Below are 16065 nucleotides of genomic sequence, written 5' to 3' on the forward strand. Positions count from 1 at the left end.
GTAATACTGGTTGAAAGGTACATTTTGTGTGTGAATTAATGTTGATTAGCGTTTCACATTGAATATTAAAATGTTTTCTTTTTTATTTTAGGCCTACTATTACTTTATACTATTTATATATGTTATTTATTTTTACTAAATTCAGTGGACAACTGGAGGGGAAGATCAGTTACAATACAGCCTCAAAAGAATAAGAATATTTCTTCAGACCCATCCTCGCATGCAAATTAGTCAATAAAATGATACCCATATGCAAATTAGCTCTCACAAAATAATGCACAGTGTATATTTACACTAATTAAGTAAAAACATTCATAATTGCCATGATGTTCTTGTAAAGGTAAAGTTGTACATGAACGAAAAAGGTAAACCATTTTTTAATTTGCATATTGTAACTGCAATATCCCATCTAAAAACATTTTTGTATAATCATTTGTTATATTTGATACAATTTGAATATTATTTGAGCCTAAAGTCATTAACTTACCTACTTACAACCATATTGTCAATACATTTCTTTATTATGCATTTATATTCTCTAATGTATTCAAATATGCAAATTCTCATTAACTATGCGTGATATAAAAATGTCCCAAGCAGAAATGGATTCTACGCGAAAAAGTACTATAGAATCAATTGAGAAGTTTGGTAGTGACCTTAATCAGATCGTTCTGGGTTTTGCCCTGTCTACACAGAAATGCATAGTTTACTGTGGTTAATTTACTAATATTGCAATGCTTGTTTCTGTAAGGATATACAGCACCTTATCCTAGGCCTATGTATTTTGTCATGTAGGCCTAGTAAGAATCCAAACTTTCTAAACTTTTAGTATTGGGTGTCAATGGTTTTAGGTAAACAAGGCGGATTCAGGAATCCTGTCTTATCGTACTTATTCAATGGTGAATTTATTAAGCTAGAGCATTTATTTAATTTAATTCGAATTTTGGTATATGATATATGTTCAACATTAGTTCTTGAAATGCGGTGTGACAGTCTGAAATCTGACCAATACTGTTACATTGCCACTTTTATCCACTAGGTGGAAAAATCCCAATTTGTACCAAGATCATCCACTAGGTGGAAATACCCATTTTTATACTACGATTAAACGTTAAACTTGGAACCACAGTCATTTGTTGCAACGTATGAGTGTTTTTAGAGGCTTTAATTAATATACTCTATCCGTAAACTTCCCATTAAATAGTCTTCATATTCCTTTTTCCATATACTCGTTTGTGATTGGTTGAGTGCCTCAACTAACGTTATTCAAAACGTCTGCTGAAAATCCCGACATGTTAATTGATAAAGTGAATTTTATACTTGTAATAGGTATGACATGGGAAAGCGCAAATATGCAGGCGTCCCGGTAAAAAAATATGTATCCGTTACTATGAACACCGCAAACGTGTAGATTAGGACTGAGAATGCAGTGCCTCACTAGGCGATCGTTTCGGTATCGCTTCTCGGCCTTTTGGCTAAGATCAAGTGTAGTATCTGTTCTTATCAGTTTAATATCTGATACGTCCCCTATCCGGGGACTATATATTAAATTGATTTTTGGAACAGGGAGATGGAATAGGGGCTTGCTCCGTCCACTCCACGCATCGACCTGGTATTGCAGTACCTCCAGGAACGGTGCACCCCCCCTCAATATGTGGAAGAAAAGTTCGTGAAAAAGTTGCAGGGTGTAGTTTACAATAATTGCGTTTAGTTGATTCTTTCGTATGTATGCTAAGCGCGAAACCTTGTCATATGTTATCTTTTATAGGTAACCTAGCTTTAGCAGCCGTCTCTGGCCATGTTGCTAGCAAATGTTCAGACATTCTCTGGTGTGTCGTACAAGCTGGTCTCACTAGGCGGCTTTTGCGATTTGGAATAATTAAAACCAGCGTTGCTCAGACGACACGCAGCAGACCAACTTATTGCTTAAATGTTAATGTTACATAGTTTAAGGATGATGTTTGTAGCAAGAGTAAAACATCCTGCATTTTAGAGTAGTTGCTAAAACGTCGTTGTTGTATAGAAATGTAGACGGAACATTTATGCCATTGGGTCCTGCTTTTCTCGCCGGAGCTTTACAAATGGTAGGCTGCACAGTGGCGCGGGTTACGGTCATAAAGTCTGAACAAAATCATGTGTTTAGTTGCGGCAAGCTCCTGTCAGCTAGGACGTTTAATGTGAGCATACATTTGTCTAAGACTGGGCGTAAATAATACCATGACCATTTACACAGGTCTGGCACTATGCACTTTTGCTTCACAAAGTTGATTCTTTACAGGTGTGCATGACCAGGTCTGTTGATATTCTTTTTAACAAGACAGTATAACGATCCTCTTGTCTTATTTCCTTCTACACAAGAGACAATGTTATCATACTAGGTCTGGCTTACTGTGCACTTTTGCTTCACAAAGTTGGTTCTTTACAGGTGTGGATGACCAGGTCTGCTGATATTCTTTTTAACAAGACAGTATCGTTCCTCTTGTCTTATTTCCTTCCACACAAGAGACCATGTTATCATAATAGTTATGACTGTTTTACTGCCCACAGATTCTGATGCACCTTCTGCCTGAGCCAGCAGCATCACACTGATCTCACCACCAAAGGAAGTCCCAGGAACCACTGGCATATTTACATGGTGTTTTTTACACAATGTTCATTAATATGCATGGTCCCTATCAAATAAATAAATAAAAAGCTACAGGGCTGTCACTCATCCTCCTCCTCTATGAAGGGAGATATTTAGCCTAAAGCTTGAATGCAAATTTGCAGGCAGACTTCTCTTGACTTGTTTCTGTAATTTGACTTGTTTCTGTAATGTTTGTTTTTGTCTGCTTGCCCAATTTGATGACATACCTCACTGCACAGATGAATACCACTGATGTTTCGGCAGGAGTCTTGGCTGCGGTGAGGTGGTGAGGAACACCCGTCATTTTTGTAAAATGCTACTTGTCAGTAGAAGTATGTTATTAAAATGTTAATTTATACAGGTGCATCTCAAAATTTGAATGTCATGGAGTTCATTGACTTTGTAATGGATCTATAGTATATTAAAGGGATCCCCCCCCCCCACAATACCACTTTTAGCTCCAGCATAAACGGTTTGGTGACCATGGCATTACTGTGCTGTGCTTCATTGACCAGCCAACTCGCCTGAGCAGAACCCCCACAAAGAATCTATATGGGGTATTGTAAAGAGACACACTAGACCTAACTATACAGATGAGTTGAAGGCCACTATCAAAGCAACCTGGGCTTCCACAACACCCCAGCAGTGCCACAGACTGATTACTACATCAACGTGGTGTGGTATGAAGACCATTTGTCCAAATGGAGCCCGACACCTGTTCCTCTATTGGCATCCAGTGATTTACGGCTCAATTGTTGCACCCACCAAGATGGCGGCGCAATTGACGTAGCCTACGTTCTGGAGCCCAATAGGCCTTTGTCACGGCAGCCCACGGGGCTGAGGTAGGGCGGTTCACTTTCCTGTTGGCAGGCAAACCACAGGTGTTCCTAAAGACATTAACGAGGCCTCTGGTTGAAGTAGCTGTGGCCGAATCTGACACTTAATTAGAAACACCTGTGCTCACACAGGAACAGGGCTGTTCGCTTCCTGCTTCGGCTACCGTGATAAAGGCCTATGCGGTATCTAGGTTTCTAATATCTATGATTATAAACCCATTGATTGAAATGGAGAAAAGGGACAGCCCCGCTTTTAACAACATTCCATACAATAAAAATGAAAAAAAAAAAAAAACAATTAAGTGACAGTGGCCAAAATTATTTTTTATTTTCTATGGACACAGAGCTCTAGCCTCTTCAGACATTTTTCTGCATTTGAACATCAGTAACTCCAGTTACAATAAATGCCTTCCATTCCTTTTACAATAAATGAAGTGTCAACTCAGCCATGACATTCATGTAATGAGCAGGAGGATCTCTCTGATCTAATGAAATGTGAAGGCCTCGAGGAATGAAAAGCAGACAAAAAAGGAGATGATGCATGGTGTAAAATACACAATTCAGATCAACAGCAATTGCATTTTAACTTCAGTAGTATTTAATCTGTCACTTTGGGTTCTTGTGTACTGTAAAAAAGATTTAAAGGGCTTTCTTACAATGTCTACATTTCTCTTATCCTCAGTATTGCTATTGTTTCAGTGCTTCTCAGTGCAGAGACTTGACTTTTCACATCGCTGAACGGTGTATTTGTTGCATTCAATAAAAGTCCACAAGAATTCCAAATATACCAAGGTTTGTTTTCCACAAGTTCGTTTTATCCTGTTCTGTTTCACAAATCCTCCCTTGCATTGTCTAACACAAGGGAATTGGTAGCCTCCTTTTCAAGGTAGCTGATGAAATCATTTACCTCACGGCCTCCCTATGTTAAAGGAAAAAAAAGTTATTAGGAAATGTAATTGTGTGTGTGTAAAATGTATGCAGTTTGGTGAACAGATTACAACTTACCTCATATCGCAAAGGTTGATCTTTCTGGCCTGCAGCTGCAAAGTATATTGAAGGGAATCTAGTGTCCAGAGGAAAATGGAAATGAGACCACACAGAAGAAAACAAAACTAGGCTAAAAGGAGTTGTGGAGCAAATCTGAGGATTCCTTTGTGATTGAGTCTTTTTGAGTGTCTTTCCACTACTTGACTGTAAAGGTCTGAGGTGCTAATTGTTTTGGTTGCATACTTGATTCTTGTCAGGTTTTTTTCTTGTTTCTCTCATAGTAATTTGTACCACGATGTGGTGTTAAAAGTGAGGACTGATTCAATAAGTGATAGGTATACAGGGTCTGATGGACAGGTGGTGGTCAATCTCTGTGTGTCCAGGTATTTAAAGATCTCTGACCTGGGCATAGGGATGCGGATACTGGGTTTGGAAAATCTTACCCCTGAACATCATATGGAGGTGGAATATCATTTGCAGTGGCATCCATCTTGGCGATTACAATATTTGGGTCATTGGAGAGCTGGAGCAGCAGAAAACAACAAGAAATTAAATTTCATTGAAATGAGAGGTCACAGTATTCAAATTACAGAAACAAAACACCACACACAGAATTAAAGGAATTATCCAGAGTAAAATGCACTTTAGATCGATTTACGGATGATTGGGAGTTCACATCCAAATCATGTCATTCGGATGTGTTTTGAGAAAGTTCGATGTTACCGTTTTTAGTCAAAGCTCGTTAGCGTGGAAGTGAGAAGGGCATATTATTTCGCCGCTACAAAACGCTATTTTTATACCTCTTCTACAGTTCCAAACATTGCCATCTTTGCAGCCATCTTTAGGGGAAAGTCCGTAGGAGTCGATTGCCAAGTGTGCTCTGGAAATTCACAATTTCGTCGCCGTTTAAAAAAAAAACAAACAAACATACAACTTCATTTCAAAAGAAATACTGGACTATTCTTTTTTTTTTTTTTTTTTTTTTAAAACGGCGACGTTTCCGGAAGAACATTTCCGGAAAGGTACTTGCTTGATGAAATTCATTCTGGACTCTATCCGACCACATAAAGACCTCGGGATACTTCGGTTTGGCTTTAGGGACTCTCTACTCACTACCACGTAAGTGCAATGTTGTTTGGAACTGTAGAAGAGGTATAAAAATAGCGTTTTGTAGCGGCGAAATAATATGCCCTATATGCCCTTCTCACTTCCACGCTAACGAGCTTTGACTAAAAACGGTAACATCGAACTTTCTCAAAACACATCCGAATGACATGATTTGGATGTCAACTCAACGTATGTACTCCCAATCATCCGTAAATCGATCTAAAGTGCATTTTACTCCGCATAATTTCTTTAACACACACAAATCTGATGGACAACTCAAACGCCTTATGACCAACAGGTGAAAATGAATATTGAATAGCGCTACGATATTCCCTTAAAGGTCTGATCTTACCTTCTGCCCAAGTTCAGTATATTTAGGATCCAGGTTTTTGCAGTGACCACACCATGGAGCATAAAACTCAATCAGCACATCTTTTTCATTATCATTTACAATGTCGTCAAATGTCTCTGCAACCACAACCTGTTAAGATAAGCGATAACAGTCAGAGAATTCAACATTACATGTCTAAACATGTAAATCCCCCTCATGTAAAAAATACCCATCTGAAAGATAGATATAGGTTTAATGCCCTACTGTAGCAATGAAAACAATGCAATGCAATTTTATCCTCAAAGGAAACATACATTGGTACATCTGAATAAAAGCACATTTTGGCAGGGAAAAACAGCATTTTGTAATATTGCTATATTTTGCTGTGATGAACTAGTATAGTATAGTAGTGCAAGTACTGCAACGATTTCCATTGTTACAGAAGGAATTAACATCCCTTGCAATCATTAAATGAAAGAACAATTATCCAACCATGACCATAAGGTCAATACTGATGAGTATTGCCAAGCCATGAAATACGTTATACTGCAAATAGAGAAACTAGTGATGAAATATAGTACACATATAAGGACCAATGCACACCTTGACCGGGCCATCATTGGACTGAGGAACAGGTTCAGACTTAATATGTCTCTTCACTCGACCAGCAAAGAAATCCTCCAAAAAGTGCTGAAGGGATGTACCATCTCGCCTGCAGGGAGTTGATAAAATCATAATGCAGCACTACGGTAATATTGCATCTGCAGAACGTGACTAATTTGAGAAAAAATTGATGCCAGCCTCTGCTGAAAAGATGGACTTAAAGAAGAATTTCACACACAGAGCTCTGTTTCTCAAGGTCACTGTGTCCCCCCCCCCCCCCCCATGTAGCACTGTAGCTTATTGTAAAAAAAAAAAAAAAAAAAAAAAAAAAAAAAAAAAAAAAAAAAAACACACAGTAACCTTGAGAAACAGATCTGTGAAAATCACCCAAATTCTCATTTAAAAACAATGGATTGAGACACAGAGGCCTTCACCGTACTGAGAACTTACGAGAACTCTTCCTGCATGGTATACTTGTGGCCTTCTCGTGTCCTGATGGCTACAAGGGGCAGCTCCCCCCCATCCGAGGCCCCAAAACCAAACTCCTCCTCCAATTCGTCCTGAAACTCCTGCCTGTCTGCCACGGCAAAGCTCAGCCCCTCTGACTGAAACTGAACAGCCACTTTCATGACTCTGAAGAGAAGATAGTACCTCTAAGCACACCACATGTTTTTCTATGTTCATGATCAAGACTGAGGGAATCCTTCAAAGCATTGCTTTCCATGCATTGCTTGTGTGTGTGTGTGTGTGTGTGTGTGTGTGTGTGTGGGGGGGGGGGGATTACTTGCCTGTTCCTCCAGTAGTTTGTACCCTTAGGATTTCTCAGGTAATCTACATCATAGTATGCGACAAGCAAGTCCCTTCCTCTTAAATTATCTCTGTTTTCTGCAGTCAAATGAGGACACAGGCCAAACCTTAAAAGGAGAGAATCATCATTAACACAAAGGTATTCAACGTGATCACTACAATTGAAGTGATCATTGTGATGTAATCAAAAGAGAGGACATGGACAGTGAAAGTAACAGTTTGTACAAAGCGATCAGACATCAACTTACACATTATCTCTGATGAAGGAGCGAAGTACCGATATTGAAATAGAACCAGTGAATTTCACTACACGGTCTTCAAATTTACTGTTAAGTCTTGGTGGTCTGAAGAGCAACACCGACCTGTAGGAATAAAAATATGTGAAGTCATTACTGCCTAACACTACATACAGTAGTATCAAAGTAGATGTTTTTAAAGTTCAATCTGAACGAAATGAGTCTTAATAGGAACACAGATGGTAAATAAGCTAATTTTCCAAAATGTTGGTGAGTTCCTTTAAGGGAAGGAGAATGACTCATAGAAAAGAATAAAAATGAGCATGACGATGACCGCTATTATACAGCAAATTAGTCTGCAAGTCAATGGTGCAATCATTATAGAGGACTACATATAATCCACCATACCACCACATTCCCTGACCTACTCTGTTTCCACACCATGCTGGTGCCCAAGGCCCAGATCTGTGGTGTGGGAGAAGCGATAGCTGTCCCTCAAGGCACCGGACACCTTTTGGAACTCCGCAAGCTGCGTGCTCTCAGGCCTTGAGAAAAAGCCTGGAAGACAGCATGGAAAAAAAAACAGAGTTCCAACACATCTGTTCAGATCAAAACAGTTCACAATTCACTGAATTCAGCACGCACACTTGCTTTTCAGAAGGTTTCAACCGATAGTGTGTAACAAAACAGCTCCACTGCCTTTTACGGTCCATCTCCAGCCAGCTTTGCCAAGAGAAGAATGCTGAAAGATGATCTAACGATGGGTTCAAAGACAAACTCACCCACAACACTGGCATCAAAGTTGTTGATGAAAGCATCCAAGTCTTCATCGCTTAGTAATGGTGTGGAGCTAGGCCCAGCCTGTTTGCTCATGTAGCTTACAATGCCATCTGTGAGTAGAAAGATCAATCTATTGATCTATCATATCTACGTTTAAGTCATATACTTTATTTATTATCCTGTAGGAAATTCCTGTAGTAAATGTGTCTTCTGCATTTAAAATGAGGTACCTGCAGTACGTGGACCATCATACGCAGAGGACTCTTCTCCATTCCGAAATATTTTAAGAGTGGGATACCCGTTGACTCCAAACCGTCCACAAGTTTCAGAATTCACCGTGCAATCAACCTGAAGGAGCAACATTTGTACAATTTGAAGAGCTCAAATGAACCACAATATTGAGCACCAGCACACCCAATACAAGAGCAATGTTCGTCAAAATAAAGAATGCATAAGAATGCAAATGTTATGTAAAACAGTACATTAAAGGTAATTATGATGACAACAATGTTGATACAGATGCAAGTACAGTACAACAGTAATGTTGCAATATTAATGCAAGTACAACCCCAAATCAGAAAAAGTTGCTGATTGCCTTTTTGTATTTGATATCAGACAGAGTATTCTGTTCTTGCACTGGTAACTCTTCACTTTTAGGTACTTTTTTTGAAACACGTTGCTGGTATCAAATTCAAATTAACATATATTTTCCATAAAATAGTCAAATTTGTAATTTTCAACATTAGTGTCTTTTTTGCAACTAAATAGGAGTTTACAAGATTTGCAGATTTTATTACATTGTTTTTATTTGCATTTTACACCACGTCCCAACCTTTTCTGCTTTGGGGTTGTACAACCAACTTGCAGTGAACGATTCTGTGTCATAGGTACTGTACATACTCACTTTTGCCAAGGGCACTTTGGCTTTCAACTGTGTCGCTGCGGTTTCATATTCTGGGGCAAGCCTCTGACAATGACCACACCTGAGACATCATGAAAGGAAAGTCAAAAGGAAATGTATAAAGACAGGGAAGACCCATACAATGTCACATTTTAAAGGGCTGTTTCACTATGTTTGCTTTGTCCTAATCCCCCACCCCTTTTAGTTTATCGGTATACTTTCTATTGCGGATTGCCTTTTTGTATTTGATATCAGACATTCTGTATTCAGAGACATTCAGAGTATTCTGAGTAACTCTTCACTTTTTGGGCGACATCCATGGCACATACTACCTTAACATCTCACTGCATCAGAAATCTGGTGGATAGACAATCATCATCTCACAACTGAGTGTTTCTTGCTATATGGGTCATAAGATATTGGATGCCTAAAATTCCCTCGGGATGAACATATCCATCCACCCATCACTCAAAGTGCGGTTAAAGCCTATTGCAGCCTGAAATGCATATTTGTGCCATTAATTAGTAAGGTAAAATAGGAAGTAAACCATTGCATTGTGGAGAGAGAAAAAGTGATTGCTTCAGTGGGTGACGGGGTAGAATTCCAGAATCAGGTGCTCATCAGGATCAAAAGGAATGCATGTCAAAAAAGGAGAGAAGAGATCCGAGGCACTCTGATATATTAACAAAAGTCCTTTTAAACCATTGCATTGATTGGTAGTGTGAGATGAGCAACGTTAAAATGGTGTTTGGTGAAGTAACGTTAAGCCTTGAAAGCAGAGATGCCACCTTCGTGGACTGTCCAATGTGCTACAGAACTAGCGAAAGTGTTAGGATGATACAAGGTAACACTTCTCAAATGACGGTCTTTCCTGAAGCACCCCCATGAATATCATCCGCTGACAAAATATACCTTAACCGGAAGATAATTTTTCCTCATCACGATTCTCCGTTAATAAATATAATTGTGCCCTTATGTAAGCTCGAGGAGCTGCAACGCTACATTTAGTCACGACTAGCATTCACTCAACTAGCCACTTTGCTAACACAAAATATATAAAGTAGGCGAGGGCCTTTATGGAAGATGATATCCATGCAGAACACTACAAACAGTAACACATATTATAGCAGCTACTGCAAATACATACGTATGTGTCTTACCAAGGGGCGAAAAACTCTACCAACATGGTATCATGCTCGGCCGCAATGTAATCAAAGTCGGCGTCTCCTAGCTCGAGTACATCGCTGGTCTTTGCAAAGTCTTGCTGCAGGGAAATGGCAAAGAAAAAAAGAAGGGCTTTGTACAAGCTGGACGGCGACATACCGAGAAAGGAACCGTTAATGATTCCAGAAGTTGATAATTTGATCCCTCGTGGCTTTGTATTGTGCCACTGGACTTGACGGTTCACCGTGTGGGCTTTCCTCTGACGAGCGAGGGGCACCAACAGATAACCTACCGTTGGCCACTCTGATTGGCCAACACCTGCTGCCTGCATTTTTTTCTGGGTGCTCCTCTCCATCTTTGGCAACTGCAACCAATTCAGTTTTAGATGATTATCTTCGCGGTATGAGGAACTCGGGAAACTTAATTGATAATGAAGTATTTTGTTGATATATGGTCCGATTAATACAAATACACCAGCTTTTTATTTAAACAAGTCCACTCATGTCCATTTTGAACTTGTGCAAATTAAACACATTAACTAGCACAAATAATTAAAAATACAAAAATCACCATATTAAAAATACTGTACATTGCCAGACCTAATCCAGCCATTATTTATATATTTACATCAGTACAAAAGAAGCAAAGAAAAAGTTGGTTTTGCTTTAGACAACTTGGCTGGTGTTTCACACTGAAGCACCAATGTGACCCACAAATGTGAACACTTCAAAGTCTCATCAATGAATATGGGTGCAAAAGGCTCGTGTCCAATGGTCTGAACTAAGTAACTCCATTCATTTGGTGCACTCTGTGGTTCTGATAGATGTGGAGTGATAGGGTAAAATAGTTTACGGCATATAACTGGTTGTGTGTAGAGTAAGCAAGATAAGACCAACAAAACTGGCATGAAGGGGCAAAGCAAATAGCATTCAAACAGGCAATTTCAAAAGACATACATCTGTGCACCCCATTCACAATATACTGACTATTGTACCATCGTACCATTGCCAGAAGCAAAAGATACCGTGTTGCTTTAAGCGAGATATGTCTCATAAGACCGCAAGGATTGCCTTTAACCTCTCCCCATGCACTCCAAATGCTATTTTGTGACAAGGCAGCTTTTTTATATCAAAGGGGAGGGTAGAGCAAACATTTTTTTTTTTATGTGAAATGTTGATAAGAGATTGGCTTGATGAGGTGAAGATGGTGGGGCTTTGCTTTGCCTAATACTGCTTTAAATAAACAGTTTCTAGTATCTTTATGTAAACCAGTCAGGAGACCCGCCCCCCCACCCCCCTCTTCATAACACCATTAGCAAAGGTGTTATGAGGACAGTCCTACTGCACTGCTCCTCTCAAGTTCAAGTTCAGCAGTGCTGAGGATGGGTTCAGAAGGTTGTTGTTGTTTTTTCCGGTGCTAGTTAATCTTGCTCCTCTTCGGAGTGGTGTTCGGTGTTGCTGGCCTCGTCCTCAGAGCTGACCTGACGAGCTGAGGTGTGGAACAAACGCATCAGGTCCCTGAACCTCCGGGACACCTAAATTAAGATGGCCGGAGGCACAATTAGTGAAAACAAAGGATAAGAACAATGCAATGTGGAAGTGTTTTTTGTTCATGAGTGAAGGTGTACCTCGCTGGCAGTCTTGTTGCCAAGCTCAGCAGAGATGGCCTGAAAGGTGCTCTGATTGGCTCCTTGCTGTTGACAGGTGGTAAGAATCACCCTGTCTGCTTCCCTGTTTAGAGAAACAAGTTTATCATCACACTGCAGCCTGTGTTTTGGGCTGACTTTAGAGCAGACTTTGTTAAACACATCCTCCTCACCTGGTCCAAAGGATGACCTTTTCTCCAGTGGGGGTGAGGGAGATGTTTTTGGCACAGACGGGGGTGTCTGATGTTGGGCTGGGCCGCGGCTGCTGGGGTGAGTCTCTCTCTCCGGAGGGGGGAGGAGGAGGTGGAGGAGATTTGTCCCCCACTGTCAAACTTTCCTCAGTCCTAATGCGCTTCCTCGGGGTGAGGCCATGCTCTTCGTCACCTTCCCTCCACTCCTCCTCCTCATCTTCATCTTCCTCATCCTCCTCTCTGCCTTCCCTGCTGGGATGAAGGTCCCCCTCACTGCCATCCCATGTCAGGCAACCTTGATCTGTTTTTGCGAGCAGGAAAGTCATGTCTTTACAAGTTAACGTACAGTACCGTGTCATTGCTAACTGTTAAAGTTCAGGATTAGAATGTCAGTTCTAAATTTCAGATACGAATATTACAACGATGATTATGTGCACAGGAAATGTAACTGTATTACAAAAGCTTAGTGACCGAACTACATTCTATTCACAAACACAATAAAACCATCCATACCATGGCGGGGACTGCTAGCACCACTTCCTATTTCATCTTTGATGTCCGTGTCCACATCTTTTCCCTCCTCTATTTCTTCTCCGCCTCTGTCGGAGGGAGTCCCAGTAGTGGGACTTGTGACTGACGGGTCTGGGCTCTTCACCTTGGACACGTCAGAGGCCTAGGGGACCATTTCACAATACATTTGGCTCAATTCAAATATAGACTGACTTGATTGACATCAATCACTCTTTCGCAAATCTGGTCCCAACACAATTAAGGAAGTACTTGTAGTGCCCATCACATCAAATAGGGTGTAATCACCTTGCTGCTATGGCAGTGAGAACAGCCCTTTCTCCTGTGTTTCCGCAGTTTAGGGTCATGGACTGTGTCATGACAGGAACAGGGACAGTCTTTCTCCGGCCAATCACAGGCCTGCCATTGACAATATTGAGACAAGATATTAAATTCAGATTGTTTTTCTCAGTAAGAATCAATATAAATTAGGTTTTCAAAATGACTTCTAACCTTGTAATTCTCATGCCTTCCCAGTTCCTTCCTCCTTCTGCTTCGAGCAGTCATTGGTGGAATTTTGTGTACCTCATCCTCTTCCTCTAGATCAGGAAGAGTTACTTCCTCAAACCCTCCAATGGCCACGCCCCCTGAGCCCTGGCCGATGCCCTCCCCTCCATCGTCTTCTGGCCAATTAGCTTCCTCAAACTGTCCTGGGCGGGCCGGAGGTGGGCGGAGCTTATCAAAAAATAAGCAGAATTCTCCCTGCAGATGAGTGTGGCCCTTCAACAGTGTGACCATCTGTTGTTTAAGCTGCGGGACAAAAAAACAAAAGGTGGTTTATATACAGATGGCTCTTCTCTCATTACTCTAATATGTTCAGAAATATGCGCAAATAAGAGTGTTTAAAGACAAAATGAACTTGATTGGACTTAAATTGACTACCCACCTCTGCACTGCTTTTATTGATAAATGATTCGTTTGCCATATCTATACAAAGGTATTTTCAATGCACTGCGCAAGCTTATTAGACTCCACATTTTGACAAATAGCCACATTGCCAATTAACGTGTACGATATAACGTAATCTGCGTACATCTACATGAATCCATGTCCAATCACATACCTCGTCTAAACCTGCAGGACTAAGGCCTGGCCCACTCTGCAGTGCACGCACAATCTTCTGATAGTGGGAGGGATTCTCTCCGAAGCTGATCTCTAGCTGCCTTAGGAAACGCCTGCTACGCTCAAACGCCTGCTGTTCCTCAAACTGTCAGCAAAAAGAGAAAAACAAGAAGATGGATCATAACACACACGCAGCACAACACTTAAAGACAACAGGATCATGTATAAGCAGAGACAGCACTGACACATACTTGTTCTGACTAATATTACTAAAGCTTACATATTCCATCCAAAAAAAGATGGACTTCCATTTCTAAGCTAATCTCTCACAACTGAACATTTGTCATTTTGGCCATTAAGCACAGTTTATGTCTTTTAATGGCACACTGCATTCACACAGAATCTACATTTAAGGACCATTCACACCACGAATGATAACTATAAAGATAATAGCAAAAAGTATCGCTCTAGCTAATATGAATGACAACGGCCACACACAAACTACAACAATGACATGAAGAACAATATCAATTTCAGAGCCATTTTGTAAACGATAAAAAGCTGACAGCCAATTAAAACCCATCAAATGACATCACATTCATCAACACGAGGAGTGTGGACGCTTTTAGCATTACAGTTACAGTTATCTTAATAGTTATCCTTCCCGATGTGAACGGCCATTGACATTGGACAGGGCTGCACGAGAGACCCTTACCAGCCCACACTCGAGGGCCTGCTCTGGCAGCAGGAATGCAGAGAAGTCCAGCAGGAGGTCTGGCCATTCGCGAAGCACAAGCTTGAGCTGGGAGAAGAGCTCGACGGCATTGCGGGTCTCGCCTGCCTTGGTTCTCTGCTCAAACTCATAGAGCAGGCCCAGGAACTCCTCCACCTTCCCTGGCACGTCTTGCAGGGTCTCACGCACCTGCAGAGTGGAGGAGGAGGATACAAAACCGGTATAGGAAATAATGAACAATGGGGGGGAGGGGGCAGATTATACACAACTTGTGTTCTTGACAGTTATGGTGCAACTTTGCTAAATCAGTCAGCCCAGTACAAGACGACTTGTCCTCTCCTATGATATCAATTTTGTATCAGATGGTTTTTTTTAGTTTTTTTTTAATCATCATTACAAATTAAATTGTTCTAATCAGACTATTTACCGGAGTCTTCATTCACTCACTTAGTACCTTTAATATATTTAGCTGCAAAGCATATATTTAATACAGAATATATTAAAGTGGTATGAGCTAGTTCTTATTGTAGTGTTAGTGTAGCTTGTTGCTTTGTGTAGCTAGTTCTTTACCCTGTTAAGATAGGCTTGAGCAAAGGCATAATCCTTGCTTTCCCTCATGGGATCGTTGTCAAGGATGCGGTTGTCATAGAGCAGCAGCAGTTTGGCCGTGTCCTTGCTGCATCTCTCCTGGCGACGGCTGCGCTTCAGACTCTGTGGTGGAGGGCGGCCGCGACCTGAGGGTTGACACAACAGAGGGTGAAAAAAAGAACACCAAGCTTTCAAGTTCACATGAAAGTAAGCTTATTTTTGGACTCTGCTACTGAGACTGTGGATAATGAGGCATGCTAAACACAGTTTCACACCAAAAAAAGCATAATTTATTTAGGATAGGAGGTTACGTCTCAAATTCAATTGTTAATTTAGAATGTTCCTTTAAGCAAGTTTTTTGGAGAAATGTGTGTGTCTACCTCTAAGGTTATAATGTGTCAGGAGATGAGTCCATGCCAGGAAAGATCTAAATGATCTAAAGATCTAAATCTAAATCACTTCTGAACAGTCACCTCTTCCCCGTCCTGCTCCCTTCCCACTGGTCTGCGGTGGGCCGTCCTCCTCCTGGGGAACGTCTCCTTCAGGGAGCTTGCTTGCTCCGCCGTCCCCGAGTTCCATCTCCTCTCCCTTCACAGCCCCTTCCTCCTCTTCCTCGGAGTTCTCCTCCTGAGAATTCTGGGACACTGGGGAGTTGGGAGAGGCGGGCGAGGTTGGAGAGTTGTCCTCCTCCGAATCACCTTCTCCACAGAGTCTTCTCTCAGACGCAAGCCATGTCAGTTTCTCCATCGTTTCCTTATCAGAAGAAAGAACACGTTTGATTTGCATTACATACACTTCTCTAGATTAAAAAGCATAAATAATCTACCATAATTTGCGTTGTTTTTCATAAAAGACACATTGACACAATGCAGTGCAAAAGCACAATAAGTTATAATGGATA

The 16065-nt window shown here is 40.9% G+C and overlaps 2 protein-coding genes and 1 non-coding gene across 3 annotated transcripts in view; 1 reads left to right on the forward strand and 2 right to left on the reverse strand.

Moving 5' to 3' along the window:
* The first annotated feature begins 1455 nt into the window (after positions 1-1455).
* Positions 1456-1646, forward strand: LOC121721544. The gene has a single exon (XR_006034863.1). It is a non-coding gene; the product is annotated as a U2 spliceosomal RNA (small nuclear RNA).
* Positions 1647-3765: 2119 nt separating this feature from the next.
* LOC121720480 (protein disulfide-isomerase A3-like) lies at positions 3766-10671 on the reverse strand. Its single transcript, XM_042106576.1, has 13 exons — positions 10375-10671; positions 9218-9296; positions 8544-8661; positions 8316-8423; positions 7962-8091; positions 7546-7659; positions 7279-7404; positions 6941-7123; positions 6491-6599; positions 5909-6037; positions 4893-4972; positions 4468-4525; positions 3766-4381 (listed from the first exon to the last, which is right to left on the reverse strand). The coding sequence occupies exons 1-13, from the start codon at positions 10533-10535 to the stop codon at positions 4292-4294; spliced, it is 1485 nt and encodes a 494-aa protein (XP_041962510.1). The 5' UTR covers positions 10536-10671; the 3' UTR covers positions 3766-4291.
* Positions 10672-10841: 170 nt separating this feature from the next.
* gon4lb (gon-4 like b) overlaps positions 10842-16065 on the reverse strand; it is a 29767-nt gene continuing 24543 nt past the window's right edge. The window contains exons 22-31 of the mRNA XM_042106575.1: positions 15638-15917; positions 15147-15310; positions 14559-14765; positions 13845-13988; positions 13235-13531; positions 13031-13141; positions 12728-12887; positions 12197-12515; positions 12006-12108; positions 10842-11912 (exon numbers count right to left, since the gene is read on the reverse strand). Of these exons, the coding sequence (XP_041962509.1) occupies positions 11799-11912; positions 12006-12108; positions 12197-12515; positions 12728-12887; positions 13031-13141; positions 13235-13531; positions 13845-13988; positions 14559-14765; positions 15147-15310; positions 15638-15917 (1899 nt within the window). The 3' untranslated portion in view covers positions 10842-11798. The remainder of the gene's footprint in view (positions 11913-12005; positions 12109-12196; positions 12516-12727; positions 12888-13030; positions 13142-13234; positions 13532-13844; positions 13989-14558; positions 14766-15146; positions 15311-15637; positions 15918-16065) is intronic.

Source organism: Alosa sapidissima, chromosome 10 (genome assembly GCF_018492685.1).
Source record: "Alosa sapidissima isolate fAloSap1 chromosome 10, fAloSap1.pri, whole genome shotgun sequence".
NCBI classification, from domain to species: Eukaryota; Metazoa; Chordata; class Actinopteri; order Clupeiformes; family Clupeidae; genus Alosa; species Alosa sapidissima.